Raw genomic sequence first — 23,451 nt, 5'->3', positions numbered from 1 at the left:
AACCACTTATAAGACGCTGAACACGTCGGACGTGCCAGTTAGCGGAATTGTTTATACGGCGATGATGCAATGATAACTCGTAGCAATTTAACGCCATTTCATAGTATCCCTCCATTACATAGCAGTGTCCTAGCAAATTCAATGCAGTCTTTAGGTGGTACAGATTTATGTTATTTGCTTTATCACATGTGTAAGACTCCAAGACTCTCAATGCATGTAGCTGATTGTCACGTTCACCGAGTCCTCCATACGTGAGGTACTGTAGATAGTGGAGGAAAGGACGAGCATCCACCACAGCACTATTCATACAACGTTTGTAAAATAAAGTTCTCTGAGCAACTTTATCTTCAGTGATATTGCGCTTCATTTCGAACAGCAATATGTATGGAGCGCAGTACGATTAATGCAAAAATAAATGTACACACAAAGCGAATGGTGGCTCAGAGAAACCATTGCCACAGTTACCAGATATCATGCTCAAAACCACCTGGAGGGCATGGTCTCCTTCTTTGTTTACACATTCGCACACAGTTCTGACATTGCTGTGATATCTCATGCCCACGTCTTCCAACACTCTAACGGCCGCTTAAAGATGCCCACAGCAGTATAATGGAGAAGCCAACTTCAAGCGACTAAAAGCTACATCCATCTTTAAGGGATATTTGAAACGCTTTATTATTTCAATGTTAACACCTTTATGAAGTCGCATGCAGTCGGATGCTAGCATTGAATTGTGTAACACGTACATGTGCTAAATACATTTAAAAGCAACTTAATTCAATCTTACTTTCCTTGAGTATTGAAAAACATTTCGCAATATATATCTTATGTCTTGCTCGAAGGTTTTATCAGGAATGTTTATGTGATGTATTAAACCTTTAAATTGCCCAATAAATCTTTGCAAGCACTCGAACTTCAGAAGTAAGCTGATGCTGTTACGTAAGCATGAACGTCTAAGTTCTCCAGCTTGTCGAATATGCCTTATACTAGACGATTGTAACTGATATCCTATTTTATCTGAATCAATATAAAATAAGTCGTGTAGGTTGTTCCTTATCATGGAGTCAAGATACACTAAAAGGCGTTCACTCCTTCTATGATATAATGCGGGAGCTTTCCCAATCGCAGGCAATTCTTTAAAAAGTGTAAACAAAGTCAAAATATATGCATTAAGTTACTTTCGAACCACAGAGAAGGATGTGTTTTTTTTTCTATGGTGTCAGACATAATAGTTTTACAATGAAAGCTTGTTATAGAACAACACCATGTACTTGTTCAACTTATTCAACCTGATTGTAACACGAATGAAGAATACGTTAATTGCAATCTACAATAAAATATTATTGTTTCAAAAACGCGAAAAAGATGTACATATGACGATGTAATAATGTGCGATATCTTGCAGTGCAATACATTTTTTTACTTCAAAATTTTCAATAAGGTGGTTAAAGGAAAATTACAAAACCGTATGTCTGTATTTGAAAACAGAAAAAAGTGCAAGTTATACAGTTTCAAAACAAAAATAAAAGTATTAAGCCACTTACAATAAAACATATCATGATTTGGCATCAACAGATTCTTTATCTAAAAAGCATTTAATCCAGAAATATAATAACCAGATGAGCAATATGCATTAGTAAGAATAAAACCTACTCACTAGTACCGTAATACGATCCAGTGCTTAACATCCAATGACGTCATAATTTTACACACAACGTACTTTAAAGCCACATGCTTAATATACTTAAAAATCAACAATGTTATATCTGGACGAATTTAAGATGTGATAACAATTGGTTCACCATATGCTAAGTATTCAATTTTCATATATTTACCCTACTAACGCGTAAATAAAACTGTACAAACAATGTTAAGAATATCATAGTAGCTATTTCATTGAACGTTGTATAAACTAATTACAATTTTCTTTATGTATATAATTGGTAAATTTTACCAAGTTAAAAAATAATAGTTATAATTTGTGAATATAAGTTACAGACATGGACACCATACAATTATATTATTCGTGAACACCCTGTAGTACCTTTGATGCCGTTGAGGATCATCTACATATTGCGACAAGCAGACATTAGATTATATTTAGTTATAACTTAGTCTAGTCATATTTAATTACGCTTTATCCATGTTTATATGGTTGCGTATATCCAGTGACTAAGTATGAAAATATATTGTAAACGACGATTTCAGAAAATGGATGTTATGCAATATGTTTTGTTGGAATAACGCTTTAAAATGTGCCGTCCAACAGATAAAGTGTCATATCGACGCGAAATGATATTTTGGGAAACTACGAGGATTGCTTATATAGCTAACAAAATACATCCACTCTAAAAATGAGCACGGATGGTCGATTTTTTTTTACGCGGGAGGCGTTTTACTGCAGGACTGCAGGAATCCAGGGGTCAGTGGTTCGAGTCCTGTTGAGGGTTACTTGTTTCCTTTTAAAAAAATTGTATTCTTGTTTTGTTACTGGATATTTTTAGTTCACATGTTTAAATTTATCAATATAAAGCATTTAAGGACAAGCTTCAATACATGCCAAAATCTGTTTGACGGCCCCTTAAACCAACGCATTAGCATTATTGAAACTGTAACACACTCGCTATTAGAGTCTCTTATATGTATGTATGTTATCGATTGCTTTCCAAAATCCACAAGGCAACATTTCTTGTCCCAATATAATCACTATAATTATTGTCTTTAAAATAAACACAGATAAGGCAACCATTAATTCGCTAATTACATTTTATTTGTTATGCATTTCTGCATAATTACAGAATAACCAAACATTTTTATAATAAATTCGCAAAATGATTGTTTTACACGGAAGTACAATTAAGACATAAACCAAAGTCTGTTTTATCACTGAAGAACTGAAGATGTGTGTAAAATATCAATAATCGTTATTAACGATATTAAACCATGTTTTACCTGCCAGATACGCATGTGATGGACGCACATATTTGATATGTTGATAACAGATGCTTTAACTGTAAACTTGACTTAACCATTTTATGTGAAGATTATCATGATCATTAAATTAGACTATATTAAAATGAGCAGTCATACACTCAGTTAAGCATAGTTACATTTAACAGTATGTTACTGATAATTAATCATCTTCCATTAACAAATATTTCTATTAAAAAGAATGACAAAAGTTTGACTTTACTACATTTATTTATAAATCTTTACGTGGTGCTCTTTTTTAATTATGAAATGCATGCACTCATCCGCGGTAAGTATAACTCATGTATTTTCACTGTTTTTCTTTTTAACATCTGTTCAAATCATATTGACTGTTTTTCCTATGGGTCTCAAGGACAACTGGTCTTTCACTAAAGTGCACTATGTACAAATAAACCTCATCGAACTGTCGGTATTTTGCAACATCATTTCAACTATACCCGTGACTTGGTGTTAACAGTTTGTTTCCGCTATTTTACACGAGGCATAAATAAAAATAACCTTAATCAACGGTGTCATGCATTGTCAATTAAAGTCACCTCATGTTTGTCAATATCCGAATTTTGTGACACTAATGTATTACGTTTTGATGTTTGTTAGTACATAAGGATAAGATCAAAATATGGTATTAAACAAATCATTGGGTATGACCTGTCGACCTGCGCGAATCGGCTTCAACGCGACATGAATTTAAGTTATTTCAGTACAGGTATTCTGCCTATAAATCTACGCGTTCAAATGAACACACAACTGCTCACTGAGATCTCAGTAAAATGTTTTAGTGATGCCATTTATAAAACGCATTTTTTTTTTAAATTTATGAATTTATAATATAAAATAAATCATGTTTAAGGGAGATTATACGATTTTTTCAAATATTTATGAATAAATACAAAGGTGTAAAAAACTAATTATACATATCTTTTAATATCAATTAAAATCAAAGTTAATAAGAACATGTGTTGAAAAATGCGAAATAAGCCATATATTTAATTCTGAAATCGAAAATGTCTGTACAGTTCAATTCGCCAGCATGCAAATCATGTATGTACGATGTGAATCTAAATTTAGTTTTATGGATCATTTTAATTTCCTGCAACGATATATATTCATACGACACACGAACACTAACTCCGGTCCTAATAAAAAGACGAATGATTCGGTTATTGTAGGAAAATATGTACGAAATATCTGCGTCACAATCGGCTCTCGGCGCTTATTTGTCTTTGCTGCATTTTATGAAATTCGTTTTCAATGTATACTTTTTCTTGCCTATTTTGTGTTATTGTAACATATTTTTATCAATATATTACAATTTAACAAATATAAAAATCGTATAATCTCCCTCAATTAGAGCATTTGTTTACCGCATTTTAATGCATAGAAGCCCAATGTCCCAAATACTAACACACGCGTTAAAAACGGAACACAGTCTCTTACCGGTGGATTTTGTAACTGTTCCTATGCAAATAAACATGACTTAAAATTTGGTATATTGCAAAAAAAAATATAAACAATATGTAAATTCTGGTATTTCATAGGCGATACTGTAAGGATAAATGCATATAAACTCTTCATCATTTTTCACCTATTGAACATCTATGCATGCATTTTATGAAATCTCTGATAAGAAAAAAACAAAACTATCGTCGTAAAACTACCCTTTAACATATCAAAAAGAGGCGTTTGCCAAAACAACTCATAGTTAAATATAATTTTCACTTTATATACACATTTATTTTTTAATCTTAGAAATAATGTTAACTATGTATATATTTTCGGATGATGAGCTATATGTTGTTCTAATTCATTAATATGTAACAGCTCGAACTTGAACTACTTTTAACTTAACTCCAGCACATCATCAGTCAAAATCGTTGGATAGATACATGTACTGATTAGCAACGATAGAAAAGAATAATTTATGTTTAATTGGTTATCTTTGATAAAATGTATGATAGCTTTATTTAAAGTCGACAAAGTATACATGAATCATGTATTATGTGTATTCAATTGGGATAAAGCAAACGTAGAAAGCATGATGCGACTATGTTTGGTCGAATAATGAAAGAACCATCATTTTTGAAGCCAGTGGTTTCGGCTACATGCTAATTTTGTGTAATAAATAGTTAAAAAAAAGATCAAATTTCCTCAGCTTTGACTCGAACGGACAAACACAGCAGTGATCTTTTGACTTTAAATTAACGAGAAGACGTATACAATTTTTGTAAGACGATAATGATGATGATATGATGATGGTGACGATATGAGGAGGAGGAGGAGGAGACGGAAGAGGAGGAGGAGGAACAAAATAATGATGATGATGATGATGATGATGTTGACACAAGATGAAATAGTATTTTTATTTGTCACATTGACGCTCAAAATCAACGAATATTTCGTATAATATTTCGAAAAATAAAGTTAACACGTTACAAATCAGTGTTCCTTATTGCAATAGCCTAAATTTTAACGCTTTAACGCTAGATGTGGTCTGGTTAACATTCTGAAGTATATTTCAAGTGAATTTCCCTTGACGATAACGCTCGATTAGAAGCCAATATTTTACCTTTGTTCTTAAATGCTCAGATATTGTCGGTTTTTAGGAGTTCCAAACCTCACACTTCACTAAGAATTTTACATTACAATGTAGAACTTGAAATTAAAAAACATAATTTTCTGATGCACAATGAAATGAAATCTTTCCTCTACTTTAATTGATAGAACATTATTAAATCTTCAGCAATCTACCTAAACGTAAGCATTGATTTAATGATAAGACACACAAATAAATATTTGATGTAAAGCAAGGATTAATGTTAATTGGCAAATATATCAATATATAATGTCCACACTAAGCATTAATTTGACTTATTTTATTAAATCCAAAGTGTAACAACTTGAAAGATTGTAATAATGCCAAAGTTCAACGACTTAAATACAGTTCGTTTGTGGCAGAAAACAAAATTAATCGGTTTTGGAAGATTGTCGAAATTTAGCTTTTCTGTCTGTCAAGACTATATTCCGCATGCGAAAAAATATATTCACTCAAAAGAATGTTCACGCAAACTAAAACGGATGCATTACAACAAACGCGTATGACCAGTTGAAATACACATCTTGTCTGACTTTGAATACTTTAAAAAACCTCTTTGGTATACTCACAACGGAGTTAAATAGTCCACAATCCTTTATTCATCTTGTATTCCAAATTATTTGTAAAATATATATCTACTTTATCATAAGATGTCCTGTAAAATCAGCAGTTTGTCCATCAAATGCACTGACATGTATATTGTTTCAATTACTTTTGATATAGATTAATCTTAACAGCCGTTTATTGTACATAACGAACATTTTGGCATCTATAAACAAACACATTTGATACAAACTTCGGAACTAGTGTCAAGTGCAATGTAAATACGAAGTTTGACTTAAATAAACCGCAAGCGAGAATTATGCTGTTTAAATAATATAAATATAAAAATATAGATATATTATGTATATACTCGCAACAGTTCTGTGAAATAAACTAAGCGATTAAACTTCATTTTTAAATTTATCGGTAAAGTGTGATCTAAAACGCGTATGAAGTTAGCCAATTAAGCCTATTTAGGCTATTTAGCATATTTAGCCGGTTAAGTATATTCTACAAAGAAAACAACCCAGAGTTTTTTTGGATTGGTGCCCAGTAATTTATTGCATGAAAATGGTAGGTTCTCATAAAGAATTTCCTTTAACTGGTACTGGTAAGAATGATAAATAAGAACCTTCAAATTGGAAGGCATACTGGCCAGGAAAGTGAAATTCATTGTGTGTAATTATGGTATTTTAAACAAGCCTTTTATGTCATGTTAACTAGTAACGCTGTTTTTTCTGATAATTGGAATAAGCCATCAAACTTGTAATGGCCATCATGTTGAGGATTTTCTCAAACAAAACTGTTCATTTTGTGTTATGAATGTATATTGTAATAATTAGCACTTAACAATATTTTTTTCATTAACCCATGCATGCGTAGTGTCTAGAAAAAAAGGCCTTGGCAAACAGCGTAGACCCAGATGAGACGCCGCATGATGCGGCGTCTCATAAAGGTCTGCGCTGTTTGTTTAAAGGAATTTCTGCAATAAATATTCTAAATATAGAAATAAATATACTAGACATCCCTTATTTTTGATATAAATTGATCCAATTAAGAAGGATGGGAGAGTCCACTAGGCATAAATGGGTTAGTGATGGTATTTTCTTGTTCATGCACGCAAGGACACTGTTTTATGTTTTGAAGATTTAAGCAAAATCCAATTAAACTTAACGTTTTTAAGAAAAATCAATCTAGATGGTTCAATTTGTTCATTCATATGCATATGTTACTTACAATTTGTCCAAATTACTAAATACAATAGGTAAACTGCATATAACACATTGTTTACAAATTATAGTTTATTCCGAGATTGACGTCATATTCCAACTTCTCATAATAGCGTTTTATTGTAAGCTAGTTTCAGATTTATTGGATTAAATTATGCTTTTATTTGTGATAGATATGTAATGATTCATTATATTAATCATGGGTTCCAATTCATCCGAAACTCACATGCTTTAACTTTTTTATATAAATCAATTGCTAACGTACTTTTGAATATTTCCAACTTCTTTATTGTATATTATTATGTTATTAATTAAAATATCATCATATTGCGGTATCATGTATGTACATTGTTATCTAAGTGAAGCCACACACTGAACATCACAATACTCGTAGTAGTGCTTTTATCCCTTAAGTGTTTATTTTTTAATTGCATTATTCTTATCCAGAGCCTGTATTTTTTATAAGTATACCACTACCCGTTCACAAATTATGCTAAATCTATACTAAAAAGGAACTGACCACCAACTGGCATAAGATTAGATGCCATAAATACCTCGTAATATCGGATAACCCAGTCTCCAGAAGCAAGATGAGACAGGAAATAAGAAGGACCATCATACAATTCAAAATGATGTTTAACCTTTGTCTGACATCGATAGAGTATACAATACTCGGTTGTATTGATACTCTTTTCTATTTCCTTTCAATGGGATTTGTCAATTTTTGAAGATTTAAAAGGATAAGCGTGTTGTTGAAAATTGGTAACTATGTTGATAATACTATAGGGCAATAATAACCTGAGTAATTCCTGGATTAAAATCCGAAATATCTGCATAGATGCTAATAGTATTATATAGCTTACTTTTTCAGAGGCTGACGACCTTATTGATTCACCGAAATCCTATCAAAGCTGACACAAGCGGTCACAGACAATGTTCCTTGCAGTGATTCACAAACGCGATCGGACAGAAACAAAGTCAGTTCTGTTTGTTTTGCGGACCAATTGCTGCATTAAAATTTCTTCACAGTGACAGTTAGCGACAAGAAAATAAAATGTGTATTCTCTTCCCTTCATATTACTCTGAAAACTTATTCATTTTATAGCTGTGAATCGTGCCAATACAAACCTGACGCCTTTGATCTTAATTATCACTCAATATACGCTCAACTACATTCGTATATCAATAGTTTAGTTTGTTCTGGGGTTTGTCTTCACGTGTCTTGTTTGTTATTCATAAATAGATACTAACATTTACTGCTTAACTTTGAGGATGTCTGGTCGACCACAAAAATAAACCCGTACATATTTAAGCCTACCATGTGAAAAATAGTCCCATTAAAACGATTTAACCGATAGTGAATCTCCTCACTTAATAGTTTGAAATAACACACAGTTCAGACAGAGGGTGATCTTAATGAAATAGGTTGATCACTGGATGACAATATTGTGTCTTGTACAGTGTTGAAATATACAACGGTTCAATTTAATCGCTTGAGATATGTTGAAACAGTTCGATATTTAGATTGGTGCAATTCCAAGTTTCATGATTTATGGTAGAGTTGTTGGGTAAACACTTACATGATGCTCAAATGTAACAATCGTCACGCTGTTTCTATACGACAGATAAAGGTCAAATGTCCAAGTTGGGCATAAACAGTTATTAAGTCGATTCTCAAAAATGTGGCTTTGAATTGGTGTTGATTCAATTATGTGTAACGCTACAAATGTACCAACTCGTAGATCGTTATAAAGCTTGTGAAAAGCTTTTTTAATAGCAAACAAATGCCTACCATAACATCGTTTAGTAAAAACCAGAGATGAGCGTCATCTAAACGAAATAATGCGCACTGGCTCTGGCATTTTACTATGTTATCGGTAAGCAAGACGGAATTAACCGTAATTATATAACTTGCGCGTTTCCAATAAACAATAATAACTTTTTTTATATTTATTGTCAATTTATTTCGCAAAATGTGTATATCCTTGCACCAGTATAAGAAAATAACAAAATAATAATTATAGGCCTAGTATATATCTGATCGTCGAAAAATGAAGAAAAGATCAAATCATGTACATGATATAAACACCAATATCTTATTACACTAGTACATTTTAACCATTAACAAGGTCAATTATTAAAACTTATAAGCATTGTTCTATTTGATTTGTATAAAACCATAATACTAGATTTAATTTTACTCGAAACAATATTATACGAGTATAATTTACATACACGGATACTGTTTGTTGCATGCGAGGTAACTGTGTCATTTAAATGCAATTAAACATACACATGTTTAGATGATGGTTATGAACATGACATAATAATATAACTAGATAATGTACATTAATAGTTCTACTGGCCATTTATCGTATACCAGTGTATGTCAAATGACAATTTGTAAATAAACATGCACACTTTGTAAGTTATTATTTATAAGCAGATTTAAGTATGCTTGATGTCGTTAATACATGGTCGTATGCATCCTAGTATATACTGTAGACAATGAATGAGACGTCGGTTAAAACAAAGCATTTGGTCAAAAATGATCAAAATTAGCAAACTATTAAATCAAATTTAATTTGAAATTTACTTGCTCACAAATGTGTTTTTAAATGTAATTAGACTTATTTTAAACTACACTTTGATATTTGGAATTGTTACAAAATTAATAAGAACAAGAAACAAGAAAACATTATTTTAATAATTATAAAATTATGCCGGTTTTAGAGTTCGAAACTGGGACCTCTTAGCAATAGATTACGCTCTACCACTAGTTTGCGCAGGTTTTAATATAAACATGGTAATTAAAATACTATCTTTGTATTTCAATCTTTTTTATATAATCGTAAAGCGTTACAGCCGTTTTATTGTTTTTTTCCGATGTTTAATGATGTTTTTCAATAATATAACATACCTTTTAAAAATTAAGTCAGAAGTGTTATTTTGCTTTTTTGAATGAGACAATGATTTTGTTTAAAACTTGTCATCATTCCAAAGTGTGAGCAAGTCCCTTTTAGAATATATAATTATTAACTATGTATAATATAATAAAAATAACGAACACTAACTAAATGCAGCCCAAAACAGAACACATATAAACAATATTTTGCACTACTGCTAGATAACAGTTCTATCCGCAGTCAGGAATTCCGTAGCGTTAAGCAACAATGTCGAATTTGCTTTAATTTTAATGTCTCAATCTTACGGACAGCATGACATGGTCGATCCGTCACAGTTGCAATTAAGGGATTTGATTATTCAGGTCCTGAATATATTTAGAGCATTTGGCAACGCTGTTACATGTTCTTTGATCAGCATTGCCTCATTCGTTAGGCAGAAAGACAAGTCGAACAGGCCACACTTGCACAATAGTCTTATCTTTTTCATGCAGCTGCTGAAGACCATGTTTAGTATCGGGCGACAATATCACGTATTATCTTTTTATTTTGACAGGACACCAAGTACTGCCGTTCACACTTGCAATATAGTGATAACGTATCTAACCAAAGATCCATCGGTAAATATGGATAATCTGATAACACAAACCAGTCGAACCAGTCACACTTGCATTTTAGTACTACCTTTTCCAGTTTCTGTAGACCATGTTGAGCATTTGGCAACAATGTCACGTTTTCATTTATATTTATGTTCTTTATATTTTGACAAGATGACAAGTCTAACAAGTCACACTTGCATTTTAGCCATAACCGTTTCAGCTCCACGAGACCATGAAAAGTATTTGGCAACAAGGTTACTGGTCCATCGATATGAATTGTCTGTATGTTTGGACATGAAGAGAAATCCAACCCATCACACTTGCAATATAAAAATACATTTTTCAGCTTATGAAGACCATGTAGAGCATCTGGCAACAATGTTCCATGTTCCTTTATATATATTGTCTCTATATTTTTACACGATGACAAGTTCAACCCGTCACAATTGCATTTTGTTAATACCATTTTCAGTTTCTTAAGATTTTGTAGTGCATATGGTAACAATGTCACGTGCCCATTTAGATTTATTTTCTCTATCTTCCGACATGATGACAAGTCTAACTCTTCACACGTGCAATTTAGTGATACTTCTTTCAGCTTCTGAAGACCGTGTAGAGCATTTGGCAACAATGTTACAGGTCCATCTATATATATTTGTTTTATATTGGGACAAGAAGACAAGTCTAACCCTTCACACGTGCATTTTAGTGAGACCTTTTCCAGCCTCTGAAGACCATGTAGAGCATTTGGCAACAATGTCACAGGTCCGTTGATATCCAATTCAATTAAACTTGAACAGGAAGACAAATCCAACCCGTCACACGTGCAGCCGAGACGTAGAAAAAACAACTCATGAACACCACACAGAGCATTTGGCAACAATATTACAGGTTCTTTTATATATATTTGCGCTATATTTCGACAGGAAGACAAGTCCAACCCGTCACACTTGCAATTTTGTGATACAAATTTCAGTTGCTGACGACCTTGTAGACCATTTGGCAGCAATGTTACAGCTCCTTCTAAATCTATTAGCTCAATATCTGGACAGGAAGACAAGTCCAACGCATCACACTTGCAATCTAGTGATACATTTTTAAGTTTCAGAAGACCATGTACAGCATTTGGCACCAATGTTACAGGTCCTTTTATATATATTTCTTCTATATTTGGACAGGAAGTCAAGTCCAACCCATCACACTTGCATTGTAAAAATACCTTTTTAAGATTGTGAAGACCCTGTAGAGCATTCGGTATCAATGTTATAGGTCTGTCTGTGTCATTTTTCACTTTATTTGAACCGGAAGTTAAGTCCATTTTGTAACCCCTGCATTTTTGTTCTGCTTTTTTGTGTGTTATAGGTTCTTTGATATAAATTGTTTCTATATTTTTACAGTAAGACAAGTCCAATCCGTCACAAGTACATTGTAGACTTAAATAGTTCAGCTTCTGAAGACCATGAAGAGCATTTGGCAACATAATGATTGACATACCTTGTATATATATTTTCTCTAGATTTGGACAGGAAGACAAGTCCAACCCATCAAATCTGCATTTAAGTTTCAATTTAATGCTCGTCAGGTTATGGAGACCATGTGCAAATGTTGGTTGTTGGTTACAATGTAAGCTACTGCACGTTAACAATTCATACTCACTACATAGGCAAGGTGGTAATATAATCCATGGAAAATTCCGTAATAGCTCGTTATCATCATCAATATCACGTGACATACATCCATGAATCAATATTGTTTTGAGGCGCTGACACAACGACACGTCAAGAGATATGCCAATTGATGTTTTATATCCGCGCATACCAAAGCAGCCGTAAAAAAAGCGCAGACAAGTGCTCAATGCTGTTCGCACATTTATCGATTATTTTTTGAACATCGCATACTGTTGCATTTTGAACAAACAGTGTGTGGATATTAGGTGCGTTTGCTTTTAGGATGACGTCGAGAATTGGGCAATTTTCCAAGAAACTGAAACGAAAAAATTTCAAGTCTACTTTGATTTCGCTGTTCTGCAAGCCATTCTTTACAGCCTCTTTTAATCCAGAGATAATCATGTTTTGCAGAGCAGATGTAATGGACTGTATTGTCTCAATATTTGTGACATTGTCCATTATACGGATAAGGCACTCGTTCAATATACGAGAGAGTTTATAAGCTGCACCAATATTTAGTTCACACAAGAATTTAAATACCGTAAATATATCGTTGATCTTATTGTAATCCTGTACGAGGTAGTCTGTAATGGCACCACACATAACGTGTTCGTTTTTAGCGCAATAGAACGCAGCACAAAATTCTTGAACACTTTTATGTATAAACGAACATGTGGATGGTCTGTTAGTGAGAGTAAAAGTCTTATTTACTGTTAAAACTCCAGTTCTGAGTAAAACTGTCTTCTGGTTGTCATCAAAATATTTTGACAATATGCTTTCTTTGAAAACCAAAGAGCTTTCCTTTTCAGATGAAAACAATCTTTCAAAGGCAACTTTAGACAAAGTACCAAAAATTTGCCCATGCGGTTGAAGATATTTCTTGTTGATAAAACAAGTTACTGGCGAAGGATCATCATAATTCTCTCTTCCGTTTGCTTTTTTAAATAGATAGTCGAGAAGCAAAGCATATATTGTACATGTTGAACCCGTTAAATGAATGCCTTCCACCCAATAACAAACTATCAATGACAGCACCATCGGCGTTTTTATTAATTTGTAAAGTCTGTTTTCGTAAATGTAGAATTTGAATTCCTTCTCTTTTGTATCATCTGCATTACAACAACAGAGAATCCTTTTACTCTGTTCAAATGGATCATCCACTCCTTCCAGTTCTAACAAAAGGTCTATATGTGAGTCCTTGATACGTTCGTCATTCAAACGCCACGGGCGTGTTGTGATTAACACTGTGCATTGTTGGTGCATTGACACCATTATTGGAAGTGCCAGTTTACCCTTAGGATCTGCCTATTCGTCCAGTCCATCTTGAATCACTAAACATGCTTCTTTACTCATTATTTTTTGAAGGAGGTGAAATGCTTTTACTCTTTCTTCACCGCAATATATCATATCAATAATTTTGTCTTTAATCATTTCAAATGCTTCACGATGGTCAGTAGATTCCCTTAATAGAATGTGAAACACAAACTGTATTCCGATCAGTGTTTCAAGGTCTTTAAATATTTTATCTTGAGCACAGGATCCGCTCACACTATTGCACCAATCTTGTACTATCTTAGCTGCAAGTGTGGTCTTTCCCATTCCAGGTTCACCTTGTAAAAAGATATGCTTGTGTAACTTACTATCATTAAAAAGAAAATCTTTGTACGTCGTGAGTTGTTTTGATTTCGTTTGTTTTCCATTCTTGTCTATCTCTTTTTTGTAAATTGCCGGTTTAACAAAAATTTCTTGTAAAGGTTTATCCACACTCTGCAACAATGGTGAAATACTCAAGTGACTTAATGCTATGTGATAGTGCTGAATCAGGCGGCCTTGAAAATCTGAATAAAAATACATTTAAATACACATCATTTGCTACTACGCTATAAAAACAACATGCATTATATGTGTAGAAGTGTGTTATCAGCCATGCCTTAAAAATGTGTATGTATATTACTATACGCGCACGTCGGGTATTAAGTGATCCATTTAAAATTACATATTAAAACTGTAGACCTTTTAAATAACCATTTTGTAAACATGAATTTTGCTTTTTTACATGATAATATGTTGTATAATAAAAAATGCTAATATGGTTTTAGTTTTAATCAATATCGAGATAAAGTATATATGTTAGTGAAAAGCGATGTGTTCTGGAGGGGCACAAAAGGATATTTACACATAACTAAACTAATAAAAAGAAGACTCAAGAAACGTTATGTGAATGTGAGCTTAGAAGTCTTTACTACTTGGATTCACACTGAATATATTTCAAACGAAAACTATCTGTCATATTTATTATAGACATATAAAACACGTTTTACTAATTATTGCACCGGAGGCGCATGAACTAGCGGATATGGTGTGTGTTAAAACCTGTAAGTGATGATATTCAAAAATAAAGATTTAGAATTTCAAACATTTACAACAACCATATATTATACTATTTAAATCTGCAAATTGTGAAAAGATAGCAAGGCAATACCTTTAATCGCATCAGTATAGCTCGCTTCATCATCCTTTATTTTCGCTTTATGAACCGACTGAATACATTGATTGGTTGTTGCAACTATATCTTGTTTCTGTTGTTCAACATGTTTGTTGAATTCATCTTTGTGTTTGTCCATATAGTTTTTCATATCATCCATAGCTTTCAATATGTGCATGTTACTATTTGCTGCATTTTGAATTGACTCCTGGACATTTTGCATCAGCCGATACACGTTTTCCATGTTAATTGTATCATTTTCAAGCTGTTGAAAGCAAGTACACATGGTTTAATAATCAGTTTGCTGCAAAATATAACATACCTTGTCTCATTGAGTTTAAACGTTTGGATTCCACACACAGAAACAATATCGATCATTAGAAACACAGGCTTTTAAATAATGTTTCAAATGAATTATCGCGCAGCTGATATTCATACTTTTTTCAATACATAGCCGCTATCTAGAAAAATAGTAAATTGTTGTATATTGTTTGATTTAATATTTCATTAACTCCAGGTTTTGCACGCATTTCAATAATACATATTCAGGAAAGTAATCACATGCTTACATATGAGACTTTGCTACGATTATTTGTATATTTTAAGTAATGAGTCTGTTTTCTACCAATTTATTGTTAAAAAAAACTCATAGTCATGTTTAAAGCTTAAAAATTACACGAGAATGTATTCAAAGATGCCTACAGAAATGTTAATCGAATTCTGAGAAAGCCATTCCGCTGTTAACCAATATATTTTTGCTCTGCGGTTTTCGAAAAACAGTCTACACACCCTAATATATCTAGAAATACGAGTATTCCCACCAAAACCTTTTTCAGCGAAAATAAATAATTTGCTTTTAATTTAGCATACATGTAAGTCTTCTTAATAAAAAATGGCCCTGTCCTATGTCACTAAGATACCAGACGTTCTTATTTGACAAAACGAACATAAGTGCGCTACATAAGACATTATAAAACGCATGAACTCGATCAGAAGGCCAGCTGTTGAAAAAAATGATGATAAAAAGCAGCGCGATTACCCACCATGTTGTTAATTATTCATAAATAAAGAAACTTATGTTTTCTTTGTCTTGATGTAGGCGTGTATGGAGCTAAAATAATATATGTTTTCATACTGATGTGTCAAACGGTGTGTTGTTTAATAATACCCACAATTGTATTAATACCCTCATATCAGTTTACTTTTATTTGCTGTATGTGTCGTATACTTGGATCATTGCTTTTTTTAGTTACCTGCATTAACTGCAAGACTGCCTCCTGTGCATATTGATCGTTAGCTAGACACATTGGGTCATTAAGTAACGTTTTAAAGCTGGTAAACATGTCCTTGAGAACGGTATCTTTCACTTTGCAGTCAGTTGTATGGCGAACAGCTTTACAGAAATCACGCGCCTAAATAGAAAGAAAACAGTGGAACAGTATTAAAACAAGCTGTTTATTTTATCCACAACACTAAATAATGCGTATAGTTGGTGCTACTGGTTTGGAACGGTCAATGCACACATCGTTTTTTTTTAAACGGTAAGAAGCATATTAAAGAAAACCAAAGTATGATAGGGTAAACACCAAACTAATTGCCTAAACTACTGTATACACAATTGTGTATTCGTTTGGTTATATCTTTATTATATGTTTAATAAAAACTTACCTTGGCCAAAAGACATGGACTATTTGATTGCGGGGCTACGGTAAAGGAAAATATTGTAGCAAAATGTCTACAGTTTATCATAACATTGATGATTCCGTTGAAATCCGTATCTTGCAATGATTGCACCCCTGTGTACCCATCTGGTGGCATAAAACATTTTGAAATTTGCCAGCTATTGGTTCCCCATTGTTCAGCTGAAGTGTTCTTCCAAGACGGTCCTGACCACGCGTGTTTTTTTATAATTTCATCATGGACAGTATCACATACGTTTTTGGGACACGGCCTAGGCTGTTTCTCTTGCGTATCATGCAGAGTAAAGCATGTATTTTGGCCTCTTCTACACATTCCGTGAGTAGGACATCGCAATAAATTTGCAGTACAACATTTTGTGCACAAAGTGTTTGTCGAAATATTCGAACTGACACAAGCCGTTTGCAGAATGCGTGTTTGCACTTTACATATTTCTTTATCAACAAAATCTTGCAAACCTTTTTTTGTAATATCTAGGGCTAGCCATGCTTTTAGCCAGTTTATCTTCTCGAGATCGGTAAACGCACTTGCAAGACTGGCCATGGCTGTTCTCTGATCGGCTCATTAAAGTATATTGTGTACAATATACTCCCTTTTTACTGACAGGAAATTACATCCTGAAAATATAATATAGTCGTAAGGTTTTTGTGCAGTGAACTAGCGCCATAACTCACGGTAGTTATCATCGTTTTTAGGAATTATGGCCCTTAGTTGTTTGTTTTTATTTTGGCATAAGCTACATGTATACCACTTACAATTTCAGAGGTTTCAACATGAATCTTTACAGGTAGGCTATTTGCATGGAGCGAAAATTTAGTTCACAAGGGCCATAACAATACATTCCATATTTTTAAAAGTTTTCACATTTATTTTTCATTACAATAAATGTATATCACTTTATCACAAATTAGCAGTTCCCGTGACAAATATGCATGTGGGAATGGCATTTTAAACACAACCGTGACAGCCCTAGCTTTTAATTTCATAATCAACGTATCATCGTGGTATATTAATCATACCATTTGTGCTAGTAGCAATTACCAAGACGATTAAATAACACAGAACTTGATGGTCAATTGCACGGACTAAGCTGAGAGATCCCGAGTAACGTGAAAACAAAATAAGGCATTACACATAGGAATGATTACAGTCTAGAAAATAAAACTGACAATTAATGCAGCATTTTTGACAATTCGATAAATTAAAAAGTGAAACATTTTAATGATCAAGTTAATTTTTATAATGGAAAGATCAAACGTGTATTGTTAAATGTCCTTGCTAGTGTGCTCGACTACGAATAATTACATGCCAGAAAGCGTACCTTTAAAAGCCCATAAACACGCACAATTAAGGAATATTACGTACAATATTGAAAAAAATAATGTCAACACATACAGAAATCCTCGTTCCTTATAGCAATAGCGAAAATTTCAAAGTAAGATGTGGTCTGGTAACGCGATACAAAATGCTCGTTATATTTTTTGTGTCACAATATATTCCATATGAATTACCCGGCTACGATATCCGAAACCTGTCTCGCGAGCGCTCGTAAATGTTCGGATATCGTGGCGAGAAATAAACATTGAATATAGTGTGACACACCCAAAAAAAAACTTACATTTTGTATCTTGCTAAATCTATATGCTGTGGCAGAGTTGTTTGAATTGGAAGCAAGTCGACTCTTTAACGAATGTTTTGAGTTCAAATACCGAAACAGTTATGATATTCTTAATTTCAATTTGAAACATTAAGATCAAATCAGCAGATTGTTGAAGAAGACATCCTTCAAAGAGGTTGGCGATTAACAGGCCACACCATTCACAAGCCTGCATCCAGTACCGGGGCATATCTCACCTGCAACCCTCAAAGGAAGAGCAGGGGAGGGCGTCCGAGAAACACCTGGCTTGGAGACCTTTATGCAGATGCCAAGAAGATCGAAAAGACGAAGGGGAAGCTGGAGAGACATGCCCTGAACCAAGGCGCCTAGAGGAATCTGGTCCGCGGCAAATGTCCCAGACCTGGAAAAAAGAGAGTATGATATGAGTGATTCTATTGATTTTGAATGACCGAACTTCCCTATTAATGTTCGAGAACGTTTTAAATCGCCCATAGCAATTTTAGATATTTTGCCACCTTTAATAATTTTGGAAGTTAGCCTATGTCAGAAAATTGTGTGTAAAGTTGGCAGTAGTGTAGACATCATGTACATGTATCAATTGGTCCATTGACTCGCAAAATAAGTATTTAGCCAATGAGACGCTGAAGAAAAAGCTGCATGCATTATTATTAATAAGCATACCAAAATTTTCATTTCGCAATGCTTTATAAATTCATTAAAAAAGCAGGAAGCACCTGTAAACTATAAATAAAACCCAATTTATATTGCGTAGTTCAAATTAAAGTTACAGTTAACTACAGTAAAGCAAAACAGTTATGAACAATATATCAATTGTACCCGAAATTTATTTTCATCAATATAAAAGTTGCGCTCATTCTAATGAAATATTTTTGAAATCGAAGCTCTGTGGTAAAATGAGGCGTACCCAGAAATGTAAGACACTGTAACGTACACGTTATTTATATAAACGCATATTTCTAATTGACTAGGTTTATCAAATCAAATAAATCATCCCGTGTTATGCCCTTAAATATCCTGTAATATATTTTTTGGGAATTAACATTCAATAATAACTTAAACAGTGTAAATTTAGAAGCTCAAGAGACAATTTTAATTGTGATGCATCGACAATTCTTATCTCCGTTAGATAGATATATAAATTGTCTGCTGATCCGAAATCACTGCAGTGTTTAACTTCCGTTTGCGGGTTAAGAGTACGTCCTGCTTTAACAGATATAATACTTATTACTCTGGAACGATTTCTTTTTGTAACTTATTTTTTTTATTTACAAAACTTTGTAATGTCTAACATACATGCTATTTTGTTAATATCGTATATAAATCGACCTTCAAAACATGGTGTGTGATATATGTAGACATATAGAGAATAACAGGCTACTGCCTGATCTTTTTGTAATCTATCAGGCTCGGCACGAATAAAATAACGGCTCGGCTTGTTTTTCTGTGTATCATACATCTACGTCCCCGATGTTGAACAAATATTAACAAAATCGCTAAAAAACTGCAGTTTTAGCTGGAAAGAATATGACTTTTGTCATTTTACCTGTTAATAATGACGTCGTGAGCATGCGAGCATAATATTTGTAAACAAAGTTGTTTTTCTTTCTGTTTGTGTTGCATTTTGTGTTTAAAATATATAACATCTTGGTATCAAATTGTTTGTTTTGTTGAATCTGATTCAATTTTACTAAAAAATATTACTTTATAGTTAATTCCGAGTAATATGACCATCCTCCTAACATGACTGATATAAAAACTTCCTGTTGACTATGATTCTATATAAAAAATGTACCAGGCAACGTTATATCAGGCAGATACCAATGCGGTAGTATCATAAATAGAGAATAACAGTTTACTGCCTGATCCATTTGTAATATATCAGGCAAGGCTTAGACTAATATAACGGCGAGGCTTGATGAGCCGTTATTTAATTTGTGCCGAACCTAATATATTACAAAAAGATCATGCTGTAACCTGTTTTTCTGTTTATCATACCTCTACGTCCCCGATTTAAAAGAAATAAATGATAGAGGAATGCTCGTAGCCAAACACATTTCTACACGGAGGTTGATTCTGATCCAAAAAGAGTAAATAGTAAAGTAATTTATTTTGATATTTAAAGTAATAAGTGGGTTGGTCATTGTTGGTGTATATGGACCCGGATACATATTGCATTGAGCGATATTGAGACTTATGGAGAAGGTGGTGCCACTGTCAAAGCTATTTCTGTATGCTTTATATAACGGTGATACTATTTGAGATAATGCTAGAAAAAATATGATACCATAGTTTCCCTGAGTTAAGAACCTATGTTTTGTGTTCAAAACGTGTGTTAAAAATTGTGACCATTTACTTAAGTTAATAATGTATGTTGTTGTATTGCAACCACTATTTCATTGCTTTTTTATAAAGAACATTACTATTTGGAATAACACATTTGATAACCGCTATGTTTTGTAGCAGATTTCATATTTAACGTGTTTACGCTACAATATTATGAAAGTGGTCATCGTATTTTACGGCATCATATTCTATAGCTAATTCGCAAGATGTACGAGTTATACAACATAACTATTTAAGTTTCTTTTTAAAGATTATAACAGTTTTCTCAAATAAAGTGTGTATAGTACTTAAACTCTCATGCACCAACTTAATAAAATAAGAGTGGTCGTTCAATATGAGAAAGTCATAATTATACTAAACCCCGAAAAGTGTGAACACGTCGTGGCTATGTGTTTAACAAAACGACATTCTCTTTATTATAATGTGTACAACATATCTACACATGAACATTGAGAGCTTCAAAATTACCATTAGGCATGTACATATCAAAGGTTGACTATTACATATATATGAACAAAATGACCATTATTTTATGTAACCAAACTGTTTGTACCGTGCAATCGTATACAACATCATATACAGCATCAGAAATTGCTGAAAATATTCAAACATACTTAAACTTCATTCTGGCTTTCTATTTAATTAGTGCAAGAAACGAAATGCAGATTTACAATTTGATATATGTTTGAATAACGCTATAAATTCAGCGAAGCTATATTTTTAGATAGGTATCACTTACTTTAAGATAGCGTTTTTTACTAAATTATAATGGCACAACAGTTAATAAATGCAATGACGTGACATATGAACTAGTATGTACATGCAGTTATGCAAGTAAGTAAATATTTAACAACACAAACTAACTAACATGTGGTGAGAATATTTGAGACATATGTGTATCAGCTTGTTTATAAACAAGTTGCAATATCATCATATATTTTAGTATATAACAACTCTGATATATTACAAAGGATATCTACTATATTCTCCATATAATCAATATAACATCCATTTACTTTAACCTGTAATAATTATTTCAAAGTTTTAAAAGTTTGCATTAAAAATCCTCTGACTTTTTTACTTAAAGCATTCAAATTTGTTTTGTGAAATTAAACAATATTCAGTATAATTCAACTTTGTGATGAAATAGGCAGGAGATGTGTTTGTCAGCAACACAATTTCCCCTTATGAGCCGCTTTTTTATATTTGACCTTGAAGGATGACCTTGACCTTGACCTTTCTCCACTCAAAATATGCAGCTCCATGAGATACACATGCATGCCAAATATCAAGTTGCTATCTTCAATATTACAAAAGTTATTGCAGAACTTTACTGTAAGGTTAAAGTTTTGGTGACAGAATGACGCAATGACAGACAGACAGAAAGAAAGAAAGACATACCAAAAAAATAAAACCCCCGATCTATCGATCCGGGGGCATAAAAAAGTAAAACACTACTTTAATCTCATCACAACTGTGTGACAAGTTTTAATTTCCTTTTAATCATTCCCTCTTCCAAAATACTATTATTTTCTTTTTTTAAGTGCCAACATTTAGCCCGGAAGATTTGCAATATAACTACCTTTTATCAAAATGAACTCAAGCAGGTGATTTGACTTAAATAGCTATGCCATCAGCAAATTATAGTAACAACAGCACAAACCAATAATATTTGAGAGTTGATGTGTTTTTTTGTTAAGATCAATGGTTTCAACAAATAAAAGAAACGAAATCGGCGACAATATTTTCTTTTGCATTAGTCCAACGGAATTACTAAAATAATTTGAATACAATATACATGTTTTAACACGTGACTTTATATCCGCGCATACATCTTCTTTATTTTTATCTGGTTGCCAAGACAATTGTGTTCAATACATTTTTACACACTGTGAATCCCGGTATATACTTTCAAATGATTTTAACATATGACGTGTGTAGCATACACAAGTTAATTTTCATTTAAATAAATGTGTACATCCGATATCAATAGGTAATAAAAATAGCAGTGAAATAACCTTACCTAAATCAGAACTGCGCTTCCGGAATAAAAGTGTTTCATTGCAAAAAAAACAACAAATCGCTTTTTAAAAATGTTGGTAACAATTTGTGACAATCAACTTACTAATGTTATACATCTTTAGTTTTTTTTTCATAATTTTAAGAATATTTGTATAACCCCACTTGCCCATTCATCGGGGGAAAAGCCCGATAAAAACAACTCATCGCACAAATGGTTTGATTAAATATCTTTTGATTTAAGAAAATAATCGTTTTAAAACAATCACTGTCTGATGATTAATTTCGCTTTTAATCTTTGATTGCATACTAAAATTCTTCGACATATATAGGTTTGTTAAGTTCATGTAGTACATAATTTTCATACTTAAACTTTTTAAAATAGTCTGCTACTGCTTAATAATAAATTTATGGTATATTTATCCCGCTTAACACCTCCGACCAGGGATCAAAGTAGTCGACCACATGCTCTGTTATTAGAGCGCAGTACTTTGTGAAGCGAACTCAATATGAAATTCTTGTCGAATCTTGAAAACCCTTTTTAAGACGAAAATCTAAACAAAGAAGGTTATATACATAATGGGTTGTAAACCTTTTCTAACTTCGATGTACATTTGATGAACGTTTAACTACAAGTATTGAAATGATATATGATTTTTCTTGAACTGATAATTATTGCTAAATAATGTTTTATTGGTCGTTATGGAAAAAGTAATCAGAATAACTATTTGTTTTTCAATAT

The 23,451-nt window shown here is 32.8% G+C and overlaps 1 protein-coding gene across 1 annotated transcript; it reads right to left on the bottom strand.

Moving 5' to 3' along the window:
* Nucleotides 1-9,317: 9,317 nt before the first annotated feature.
* On the bottom strand, nt 9,318-18,716 carry LOC127863734 (uncharacterized). The gene is made up of 5 exons (XM_052403372.1): nt 18,563-18,716; nt 16,679-17,325; nt 16,264-16,422; nt 15,008-15,275; nt 9,318-14,363 (listed from the first exon to the last, which is right to left on the bottom strand). Exons 2-5 carry the CDS (start codon nt 17,249-17,251, stop codon nt 13,831-13,833), a joined length of 1,533 nt encoding a protein of 510 aa, XP_052259332.1. The 5' UTR covers nt 17,252-17,325; nt 18,563-18,716; the 3' UTR covers nt 9,318-13,830.
* Nucleotides 18,717-23,451: the final 4,735 nt, after the last annotated feature.

This window comes from Dreissena polymorpha, unplaced genomic scaffold, assembly GCF_020536995.1.
Source record: "Dreissena polymorpha isolate Duluth1 unplaced genomic scaffold, UMN_Dpol_1.0 chrUn031, whole genome shotgun sequence".
Classification (NCBI taxonomy): Eukaryota; Metazoa; Mollusca; class Bivalvia; order Myida; family Dreissenidae; genus Dreissena; species Dreissena polymorpha.
The sequence above is the reverse complement of the archived record's forward strand: the minus strand, read 5'-3'. Positions and strand labels throughout refer to the sequence as shown.